At 62.5% G+C, this 11200-nt stretch overlaps 1 protein-coding gene across 1 annotated transcript; it reads left to right on the top strand.

The window, feature by feature from the left end:
- The first annotated feature begins 328 nt into the window (after positions 1–328).
- On the top strand, positions 329–11200 carry FBXO41 (F-box protein 41). Its single transcript, XM_062493480.1, has 12 exons — positions 329–1050; positions 3749–3959; positions 4551–4630; positions 4731–5029; positions 5133–5401; positions 5757–5872; positions 6107–6259; positions 7944–8039; positions 9263–9381; positions 9807–9965; positions 10551–10666; positions 11138–11200. Exons 1-12 carry the CDS (start codon positions 329–331, stop codon positions 11198–11200), a joined length of 2403 nt encoding a protein of 800 aa, XP_062349464.1.

Raw genomic sequence — 11200 nt, forward strand, 5'->3', positions numbered from 1 at the left:
TGCCCTCCCAAGGGATGCACGTGGGCAGGAGGAAAGGGGACGGTGGGATGGAAGCACAGAAAAAGGACCAAGGAGGGATTTTTGGGAACCCCCCTCATCCCCATATCACTGACCCCCATCTCTTCCAGCTCCTGGCAACGCTCGATGCTGACACCCCCCAGGATTGCCGCATCCCCCCCATTCCATCCCGGGCTGTCCCCACGCCATGTCCCAGCGGAGCCGCCACCCCTCTGCCGGGTGCTCCCCGGTGACCCCCGCGTGTCCCCGGAGGCTCGGCGCCGCGCCATGAGCGGGGCCCTGCCGAGGGGCCGGGGAGCGGAGCTGAGGGATGGCCTCGCTGGACCTGCCCTACCGGTGCCCGCGCTGCGGGGAGCACAAACGCTTCCGCAGCCTGTCCTCGCTGCGCGCACACCTGGAGTACAACCACACCTACGAGACCCTCTACGTGCTCTCCAAGACCAACAGCATCTGCGACGCCGCCGTGTTCCCGCTGGCCGCCGACGGGGCCCTGCTGGCCCCGGCTACCCGCAGGGACTACTTTGAGAGCACCTCCTTCCAGGGCAAGGACCAGCGCTTCTCCTGCGACCTGGTCCCCGCCGAGGAGCTGGAGCCGGCCCCGTCGTCGTCGCCCTCGCCCCGCTATGTGCACGAGATTGAGATCCCGCTGACCGAGATCTTCACCCGGGGCAAGGCCGTGGCGCCCGCGCCCGCCCCGCCGGCCGCCATGGACGCGGCCTACGAGGAGGGCCTGGCCCGCCTCAAGATCCGCGCCTTCGAGAAGCTGGAGGTGGACAAGAGGCTGGAGAAGCTGACGGAGGAGGTGGAGCAGAAGATCGCCTCGCAGGTGGGCCGGCTCCAGGTGGAGCTGGACCGCAAGAGCTCGGAGCTGGAGAAGGCCAAGCAGGAGAGCCTGCGGCTGAGCCGCGAGAAGCAGGAGCTGGAGGACCGGGCGTCGGAGCTGTCCCGCCAGGTGGACGTCAGCGTGGAGATGCTGGCATCCCTCAAGCAGGACCTGGTGCAGAAGGAGCAGGAGCTCACCCGGAAGCAGCAGTGAGTCCTTTGTCCCTGTCCCTGTCCCAGGGGAGGGAGGGAAGGGGCGCCAGGCACTGAGTCCTGGAGAAGCTGTGGCTGCCCCATCCCTGCAGGGGTTCAAGGCCAGGTTGGACAGGGTTTGGAGTGGTGGGGAATAGTGGAAAATTGTCCCTGCCCATGGTAGGGGTGGGAATGAGATGGGCTTTGGGGTTTCTTCCAATCCAAACAATTCCACAAGTGCAGAGGAGCACAATAACAATACCAGCAAACCCTCAGGGCCAGGGCTCAGGCATGGCCCCTTGGTGATGCCCCTCAGCATCATCCCTCATCAGGGTCTGCATCTTCTCCCACCCTCCCAGTGTGCACAGTCCTGGGCCCCTCCACGGCTGCGTCGTGACAAGCCAGACCTTGTCCCAGAGCCACCAGTGCTCCCAGGACATGGCCAGGCTGGGGATCACAGAGCCACAGACTGGTTTGTGTTGAAGTAACCTCTAAATTCCACCTCATTCCCAACCCCTGCCACGGCCTTGCCAAATTCCAGGTTTTTCTCCCAGAGGGAGGCTGGGGCAGCCCAAGCAGCACCACCTCCATTTGTGGTGAAGCCTGTGACACTGCCGCCCTCATTTCCATCCCGTGTTCCCCACTCAACACCCCTTGCCCACCCCAGCACTGCTCCTGAGTGTCCCTCCAGTCCAGCACTGGGTCGTTCTGCCCACTGGTGCTGTCCAAGCAAACCAGACCTTGCTCCTTAGGAGTTTGAGCAAACCTGGAGGGGCCCAGCGAGGCAGTGAGGAGTTTGTGGGGGACGGGCATGGCTGTGCTGGGCTGAGAGCACTGCTGGGATTCCTGAAGGAATTGCTTTGATTCCCATCATCCTCTGCACATTTGTGAACGACTTTGACTCCAAAATAATGACCTGGCTCAGAAACAGGGCTCCCAGGGTGGGGGGATGTCCTGGGTGGGGAGCGGGGTGACCCTGTGGCTAGAGAAGGACACCTCCAGGTTTGGGGGCACGTGTGTAGGACAGGCAATGAGGGGTTTGGGGGCTGCCTCATGGGGTGGGTGCTGTCCAGGGACACCTTGGGGATATGTGGTGAGGGAATTAAGGACACCAGCATGGGTGAGTCTGGAGCAGGGCCTGGAGACAGCTAGACAGGGTAAACAGAGGGTCAGATGTCTCTTGGGGAAAGCTGGACAATGTTACCACCTAAAACCCTGGGTTTCTGCCCCAAAACTACCTCCCGGACATCCCACTGCTCAGAGAAACCCTCAACTGTCCCCATCAGTCCCCAGACTCCTCCACCCCAAGAGACAAAATCCCTTGTGAGGTTGCAGGGAGAGCATGGGAAACGCTGCTGGTGAGAGGGGGGTTTTACCCTTGCACGTGGGAAAGTCATCAGAAATCATTTTAATGGACAAAGCCTTCCCTGAAAACACTGTGGGCACATTTCCCAGCCCTGCCAGCTCCACGACACCATGAAGCTGTTGTCCTCCTCTGAGACCTTTGGCTCCTGGGCTCCATTTCCTTTGCCAGGAGTGTTTTTCCACCCAGCCCGTGGGAATGAGAGAGATAACCATGATAACCATCAGCATCACCTTACAGCTGCTGCCCGGGTCCACATTTGCCTTCCAAATCCCCTGGGGCCCCTTCCAGGAGCATTCCCAGAGCATCCCCAGAGCTCCCAGACTCTGCCAGCAAGCTGCAGGCTGGGGAGAAATTAATGGATGATTAATTGATAATTAATTGGTAATTGATAGCCAGAAGTGGGAATTATGCCACTAAGAGCTGCCCCCTCCTTTCTCTTTGTTCTTCTGAGCAGATCATTGTGTGCAGGTGTCCAAGGCCAGGTGTGCACCAGCAGGTTTGGTGCCCAGGTGTGCACGGTCAGGCTCTGAGGGCAGGTGTGTGATCAGGTGTGTGTGGTTGGGTTTCTGTGGTCAGGTTGGTCTGGCTGGGTGTGTGTGGTCTGGTGCTTGGGGTCAGGAGTGTCCCAGACGTGCAAAGCTGGGTTTGTGCATCTTCAGGAGGTGCTGGGTGCTGAGGGGAGGTGTGAGCAGCTCTGTGTGTGTGTGTACCTGGTGCACAGCTGGCTGTTCATGGAGCACATCCGTGTGCAGGGGTGTGCTGGCCAGGTGTGTTTTGGGGGCTCACTGGGGTGTCTGTGCCCGTGTCCACAGGTGCTTCCCTGGTTTTCGGGGAGCAGGTGAGTGTTTGTGCTGGGGCGGGGTCAGCTCGGGTCACAGAGCTGCTGTCACATGGCACCCCAGGGCTGGCCAAGTTTTGGGGCAAACAGCCCTTCAGCAGGCTCAGAGCTCCCGAGCACCTGCTAATTAATGAGTTAATGAGGGAGCCGGAGCCCTGCACCCACCAGGCTGATCGGGGTTTAAAGGTATCACTGCCATCCTCCTCCCTCACCCTATCACACCTTCATCATCCTCTTCCCTCTGCTCCATCGTGCTCAGGAGCCTGATTCCACTGCTGGGAGTGATGAATGAGGTGCTGGGGATAAACGAGGTGGCAACATCCTCCCAGCATCTGGGAGAATCCATCCCCTCATCCCTGTCCAGCCCCAGCCCATCCCAGAGGCCACCTGGGCTGGAACAATCCAGATGTGCTCGAGCATCCCCGAGCCCGCTCCCAGCTGGCACACAGGGATGGAGGATGAGTGTGGATGGGTGGGCGATGCCTGGGGTGTCACCGCGGTCCCTCTGCCAGGGAGGTGCTGCAGATCGACCAGTTCCTGAAGGAGACGGCGGCACGCGAGGCCAACGCCAAGGTGCGGCTGCAGCACTTCATCGAGGAGCTGCTGGACCGCGCCGACCGCGCCGAGAAGCAGCTGCAGATCATCAGCAGCAGCTGCGGCACCACCCCCAACGGCAGCCTGGGACGCTGCGGCACCCCGGCCACCAAGGCCATCGCCCGAGCGGTACCTCTGCGGGCACAGGCACGGGCACGGCTTCGGGACCGCGCCCGGGGATTTGGGAAATGCAGCTGGGGCTTTGGGAATGTGCCCAGGGATTCGGGAATGCTCCCATGGCTTCAGGAACATGCTCAGGGCTTCGGGAATATGTCCAGGGCTTTGGGAATGCACCCACAGCTTCAGGAACACACCCGTGCCTTTGGGAATGCACCCATACTTTTGGGAACACACGCAGGGATCTGGGAAGGCACCCTGGGCTCTGGGAATGCACCCATGGCTTCCATAATGCAACCCCAGTTTCAGGAATGTGTCCCTGAGTCTCCCGTGCCAGGGGCCGAGCGGGGCGGTGTAGGGACCCCATCTCCTTCCCCTGGGAAATGGATATTCCTGGGTGGGATACCCCAAAGAGAAGTTGTTTCTCAGTGGGTCGGTGTTCCCGTGGCGCTGGGTGGTGCTGGAGATGCTTTCTGCATCCCGCTGGGTGAGGGTGTCCCCAAAACGCAGCCGGCACTGGTGGGATAGCGGGGTCCCCTCCCTCACCACCGCGCACACGCTGGGTTGTGCGACGTGGGCTCCTCTTGTCCCCTGTCCCCGCAGAGAGAGCGGCACCCGGGGCCGGGGATGGCCATGCACGGTCCCTACGGCGTGTCCAACCAGCGCTCCTCCTCCAGCACCGGGTGAGTGCCCATCCCTGCCGCCTCTTGGGGATTTTAACGGGGTGAGGAGAAGGGGACGCACACCCCGGCGAGCCCTGAGGTGGGACATCCCTGTCCCCAGGGCCTCGAGCCGGGCCAAGGCCGTGTCGCAGAGCTCAGGCTGCTACGACAGCGACAGCGCGGAGCCGTGTCCCACGGACGACACGGCCGACGGACACCCCTACGCTGCCCGGGGCTCGGGGCTGCGCCGCCAGGCCATCCAGAACTGGCACCGCCGGCCCTACCGCAACAGCACCGAGGGCGAGGAGGGCGACGTGTCCGACGTGGGCTCCCGCACCACCGAGTCGGAGGCCGAGGGCTGGGAGCCGGAGGCACCGGGATCCGCCGCGCCCCGAGCGCCCGGCAGCTGCCGCCTGACGGGTGAGGGCACGGCGGCTTCTTGGGGGAGGTGAAGGGTGGGACAGCTGGAAGTTGTGGGACGGGGACGGAGCTTCCCTTACCCGCTGTTCTCCTCGCACGCCAGTGGCCACCGACGCTGGGTGTCCCACGGCCAGGCCCGACGGGGCCGGGGGCAAGGTGTGCCGCCTGGAACGGGGCAGCCCAGGCCACTCCAGCGAGGTCATCAGCCCCGAGATCCTCAAGATGCGGGCGGCTCTCTTCTGCATCTTCACCTACCTGGACACCAAGACCCTGCTGCGCGCAGCCGAGGTGTGCAAGGACTGGAAGTTCGTGGCCCGACACCCTGCCGTGTGGACACGGGTGCTGCTGGAGAACGCCAGGGTCTCCTCCAAGGTATGGGGAGAGGTGGCACTGCCTGGGGCACGTCCTTTCTTCCAGAAGGGTAAAGCCGCGTGAGCATCTCCCTGGTGGTCGGGATGGTTGTGCCGTTGCGGTCGTGGGGGACACAGGTGGGCACTTGCTGGAAGTTCTGGAAGTGTTGCAGGTGCTCAGGTGAATGCTGGAGGACAGGAGCTCACACCTGCACAGGTTTTCGTGTTCTTTTGTGGTCACGCCCATGAATTTGTGGCACATTCTCTGCCATGGTCTCATCTTCACGCATTTCTGCCATGTGGGTGCAGAGCATGGTGTGGGTGGTGTGGGACGTGCTGGGATGTCCCCATCAGTGACTGTCACCCCTGTGCCCCAGTTCCTGGCCATGCTATCCCAGTGGTGCACCCAGATGCATTCCCTCACCCTCCAAAACCTGAAGCCACGCCAGCGGGGCAAGAAGGAGAGCAAGGAGGATTACATGAAGAGCACACGGTGAGTCCCCGTGTCCCTCTGTCCTCGTGTCCCCCCTCCCACTGCTCCTCAGGGCTGCCGCTGCAGCTCCATGAGCCCCCACACCCATTTCCATGATGGATTCCAACGCACATCAGCTCCTGCTGCGGGGTTCGGGTGTCCTGTAGCCACCCGTGGGACGTGTCACCCTCCTGGGGTGGTCACAGGGAGGACGACCATGGGCTCCTGTGCCTGATGCTGGCTCCACCCCGGCAGGGGCTGCCTGGAGGCAGGGCTGGAGTCTCTGCTGAAGGCCACGGGCAGTAACCTGCTGATCCTGCGCATCTCGCACTGCCCCAACGTGCTGACCGACCGCTCGCTCTGGCTGGCCAGCTGCTACTGCCGCGCCCTGCAGGCTGTCACCTACCGGTAAGCACGGCCACCAGCGCCTGCCACGGCACGGGGACGAGGCTGGGAGCAGCCACGGGCTGGGCTGTGCTCACCCCCGTGCCCTGGCACGGCACAGCCCACCTGTCCAGGTGCCAAGGACCCGCCTGTCCGTGGCTCCACCCCAGTGGCAGCCCCAGTGTCCCCGGTGCCAGCTGTCCCTGCAGCTTCTGTCCCCTTCCAGGCTGCTCCCATGCAGGTGTTCCACTTCCAGCTCCATTCCCATCATCCCATTACCAGTCCAATCCTGGTGGGAGCATGACCGGGGTCTTGGCAAGGAGACAGCACTCTGTGGTAGGGAAGGGTGAGGTGGAGGTGCCCAGGGACGTCCCACCTGGCTGTCACCCCCGATGAAGGATTCTAATGGGGAGAAGAGGCTCAGGGTCCCTCTTTCCTGGGAGGGAGGAACAGCTCTGCAATGGGAGAGCTGAGATTCATCTTGGAGATGTTGCCTGAGGTCGAGGACACAAGACTCATGATGATCCTGGAGGAGGTCACAGGTCCTGGAGGGCACCACTGGCCATTCCTTAGTTTTGGCCACCTGTGGAGACAGGATTGGCCTTCCCTCCACCCTCCAGGAGGATGATCCTTGCGGTGCTGCACCTGCAGACAACAACCTCAGGCTTGGTGTCCTTTCCACCTGCTCCTCACCCAGGACAGAGAATGCTCCAGGTGGGAAAGCACACCCCGAACCCGGGAGCTCAGCCCCAGCTCTGACCCACTACGAGACAGGAGACAGCCCAGAGCTGCCAGGTTTGCTCCAGGGCTGCACCCTCGAGCTGTGCCTGTGACTCATGCTCTGATGAACCTGCTGCTCTTGGCACCCTGCTCCAGCACAGATGTGTGAAGCTCTCAGGATCACACCCAGCTTTATTTTTAGACTTGCCTGAAGTTCTGAAGTGGGGCATTGAGACTTGGGAAGCGTGGCTGCAGTCCCTGGAAGGCTCCTGATGTGCTGGGACAGCCAGGGGACTGTTTGGGCTGGTGGCGTCTCTGGCACCTCTCCTCAGAGCTGGGCTCCACCCCAGCTCACGACAAACCCATACCTGCCCCAATCCCTGCCCGGGTCCAGCAGCATCCCAGGAGACCTCTCCTGGTACCTCCAAAGACACCGAGGAGGAGCCACAGCAGACCCAAGAGCCACCTGCAGACACCTGGCACAGCCACAGGGCAGGGACAGAGGCCACAGAGCAGCCCCTGGCCCTGGCTGGGATGTCCTTCCCACCTACTGGCACTGTCCCCAGGCAGGTGGCAGGGGACACCAACCCAGTGTGACCTGCAGGGACAGGTTGTTTGCCCTGCAGGGACACACGGCCCGGCAGTCCAAGCCAGTCATACTTGTCACCTTTGCATGTGGAAGATGCACCTCCAGCCTCAGCTTCCAGGTCCAACGTCCCCTCCAGCCCTGCCCCTCCTCACTCCCAGCTCGCCTGGTGCCACTGCTGCCATTGCCCATCCATGGGCACCATTCCAGACAGGAACACCTCCAGCCCTCCCACACAGGTCGCTGCTGGGTCTGGCTGCTGCAGGGGCAGGTCCTGGGCCGTACATAGTGACCACATTGGTACACCTGGGTGCTCCTGGGAGCTCCGGGGGGATTACAGACCCAGCCCAGCGGTGGCACCGCTGCTGGTGGGGCCATCACGTGTCCCCTGTGTTGTTCCAGGAGCTCCACGGACCCTGTGGGCCATGAAGTGATCTGGGCTCTTGGAGCAGGCTGCAGGGACATCATCTCCCTCCAGGTTGCACCTCTGCATCCCTGGTAAGGCAGGGAGCCACAGAGTGGGGTGGGTGGGAAGGGACCCTAAATCCCCTCCAGCGCCACCGACAGGAACACCTCCCACTGTCCCAGGCTGCTCCCAGCCCCAATGTCCAACCTGGTCTTGGGCACTGCCAGGGATGGAATTGGGTTAGGAGGACACGCTGAGCGTGAGGGCACCACAGAGCTGGAAAGGAATTTGGGTGGCAGAACCCAGTTTCCTTAGGGAGGGTCTCCATGGGATGAGCAGCAATCCTGGAGCTGAGTCCGTGAGACCAGGAGCTGAGCCCATCCCTCCCTGTGAAATCTGGGAGCTGCTGGGTGTCTGCACCACCCTGCTGAGCCGGGAATGTTCCAGGGGGGCTGCTCACACTGAGATAAAAGGGATCTGTGATGGGTCTGGGAGGTGGCACTGAACATCAAAGGCTGTCTGAGCTCTCACTGCTCAGCAGCAGCGGCCCTGGAGGGCCTGGATGAGGCTGGGAGGGTGTCACAGCTCGGGGGGGGGGTCACTGCAGCTCTCATTTTGGGAAAGTGTTTTGGGGGAGATGCTGGTGGAGTGTCACCTCCCCCTCAGGATGTCTGGGTGCTCAGGATGCCTCACACAGCAGGACACGCAGCTCCGTGTCCCAGGAAAGTGCCTGGGAATTGTCCATGGCAGTGCCCAGGGGTGTCCATGGCAGTTCCAACACCTCAGGATGTCACCCACCAGGACACCCAGGGGTGTCAGGGCTGGTGACTCCTGTGTGCCCTGGGGGACCATCCCATGGCACGTGAATTCTCCACCTGCAGGGGCCCAAGCCCTGCTTTGATCCATGCAAGGAACTGAGTTCAGGGCCTGATTTGGGTCTCCAAGGTTGGAATCACAGAATCACGGAATGGTTTGGGTTGGAAGAAACCTTAAACACAGCCCAGCGCCACCCTTGCCACGGGCATGGACGCCTCCCACTGTCCCAGGCTGCTCCAAGCCACTCCAACCCATCATGGGACACTTCCAGGGCTGCAGGGGCAGCCACAGCTGCTCGGGACAAGGTCTGGGGCCGTGGGCACGCGGGGCTGCCCTGTCCCAGTGCAGCACAGCCCGGGTGATGCTCACACGGGGACACCCCCAGGGTCACCCCGGGGTTGGTGGGGTGGGAGGTTTCCCAATGCCACACCGTGCCAGGAGTGCCTGGCGGGGGCTGAGTGGCCGTGCCACCCCCAGCTCTTGTCCCTCCTGTCCCCAGCCAGCAGCCGACGCGCTTCAGCAACCGCTGCCTGCAGATGATCGGGCGCTGCTGGCCCCACCTGCGGGCACTCGGCGTCGGAGGGGCCGGCTGCGGCGTGCAGGGCCTGGCGTCCTTAGGTAGGCACCGATGGGGTTAACGGGCTCGCAGGACGGACCACTGGCCTTGGAAAAGTCTGAGAGAACACCCCGTGCCCAATGCCCACCCCGTGCCCAGCCCAGCACTCGGAATCATGGGATCAGAGAAGGGATCACCGGGCTTGGAAGGGCTTGGAAAAAGTCTGGGACCACTGAGTCCATCCTGTGCCCAATGCCCAGAGCACAGAGTGCCACCTCCGGCCCTTCCCGGGACACCTCCAGGGGTGGGGACTCCAACCTCCTCCTCTGATGGGACGAGCAGAGGGCCCTTGCTGTAGGCAGGGAGATGCTCCGTGGGGACCCCCACCCACCCCAAGGTCCGTGGGTGCTCCCTGCCCCTCCTTGTGCCCCCTTTCCCTCTTGTCCCTCCCCTGTGGGGCGCTGACGGGGGTGCTCTGTCCCTGCAGCCCGGAATTGCATGAGGCTGCAGGTGCTGGAGCTGGACCATGTGGCCGAGATCAACCAGGAGGTGGCCGCCGAGGTGTGCCGGGAGGGGCTCAAGGGGCTGGAGATGCTGGTGCTGATGTCCACCCCGGTGACCCCCAAAGCCCTGCTGCACTTCAACAGTGAGTGGCACTGCCGGGGCCATCAGGCACTGCCCCGATGCCCGGATCCGTGGGGCACACCCAGGGGAGCTGCTGGCACTGGGAGGTGCCGGGAGCTCCGTGGGGGAAGGTGTCAAACAGGGGATCCGGCATCCCCCGCCGAGGATGGGCCAAGGAGAGCTGGTCTTGCCTTGAGCCACAGGGAGGAGGGAGATGCTCCCTCCATGGTCCCCCAGGGTGATCCGTGTTTGTGACACACGTGGGGTTTGTGACAGCCTGAGTCTGGGCCGCACCGGGTGCTGAAGTCAGGGCAGCAGGTTCACGGCCTCAGGAGGGTCTGTCCTGATGGTCACAGCTCGGGTGGCCGTGCTTGGACTTGCTGGGAGCTCACCCCTATGGATGGCAGTCAGGGATTCCCAAGGAAGTGGGAGGACACCAGTTTGGGACAGGACAGGGCAGCCGGGGCCATCTCACAGCCCGTGCTCCTCCCTGCAGAGACCTTGGCCGGGTCTCCTCCATCTTCAGGGTGGGATTTGGGGTCCCTGCTGGCTGTGGGGAGGCTGCCTGTCCCCAGGTGTGGAGATCCAGGTGCTGTCTGTGCCCCAGGTGTGTGCCGGAACCTGAAGTCCATCGTGGTGCAGGTGGGGATTGTGGATTACTTCAAGGAGCCCCACAGCCCCGAAGCCAGGAAGATGTTTGAAGAAATGGTGAACAAACTCCAGGTAAAGGACCCCAGTCCCAGCTAACACGAGTGTCAGCAGCCCTGAGTCCTTCCCATGGCAGGGAGCAGAAATATTCCCCTCTCCCTCCCTTGCCTATTTCCTTCCTGTGGCAGGGATTTGAGATGATGTTCCCTCCTCTCCCTCCCTGTCCCTGTGTCCTTCCCATGGCAGAGATTTGAGGTGTTTCTCCTTTCCCTCCCTGTTCCCTTGTCCTTCCCATGGCAGAGATTTGAGGTGTTTCTCCTTTCCCTCCCTGTTCCCTTGTCTTTCCCATGGCAGGGATTCCTCTGTTCTCTCTTGCCCCTTTCTTTCCCAAGGCAGGGATTTGAGATGATGTCCCCGTATCCCTCCCTGCCCCCTGTCCTTCCCAAAGCAGGGATTTGAGATGATGTCCCCCTGTCCCTCCCTGTCCCCACGGAGCTGTGGCACTGCTGGCTCCCCTCCCAACCCTGCTGCCTGCTCCTCTTCCAGGCCCTGAGGAAAAGACCCGGCTTCTCCAAGATTTTACACATCAAGGTGGAAGGAGGCTGTTAG

The sequence above is a fragment of the Cinclus cinclus genome, chromosome 5 (genome assembly GCF_963662255.1).
Source record: "Cinclus cinclus chromosome 5, bCinCin1.1, whole genome shotgun sequence".
In the NCBI taxonomy this organism is placed as follows: Eukaryota; Metazoa; Chordata; class Aves; order Passeriformes; family Cinclidae; genus Cinclus; species Cinclus cinclus.

Bases quoted from the DNA above. Each gene is read 5' to 3' on its own strand.
- FBXO41 (XM_062493480.1), top strand. From the start codon at position 329: ATGGCCTCGCTGGACCTGCCCTACCGGTGCCCGCGCTGCGGGGAGCAC. The intron at 3,960-4,550 runs GTACCTCTGCGG...CTGTCCCCGCAG, and splicing joins CCAAGGCCATCGCCCGAGCG to AGAGAGCGGCACCCGGGGCC. The intron at 5,873-6,106 runs GTGAGTCCCCGT...CCACCCCGGCAG, and splicing joins GATTACATGAAGAGCACACG to GGGCTGCCTGGAGGCAGGGC.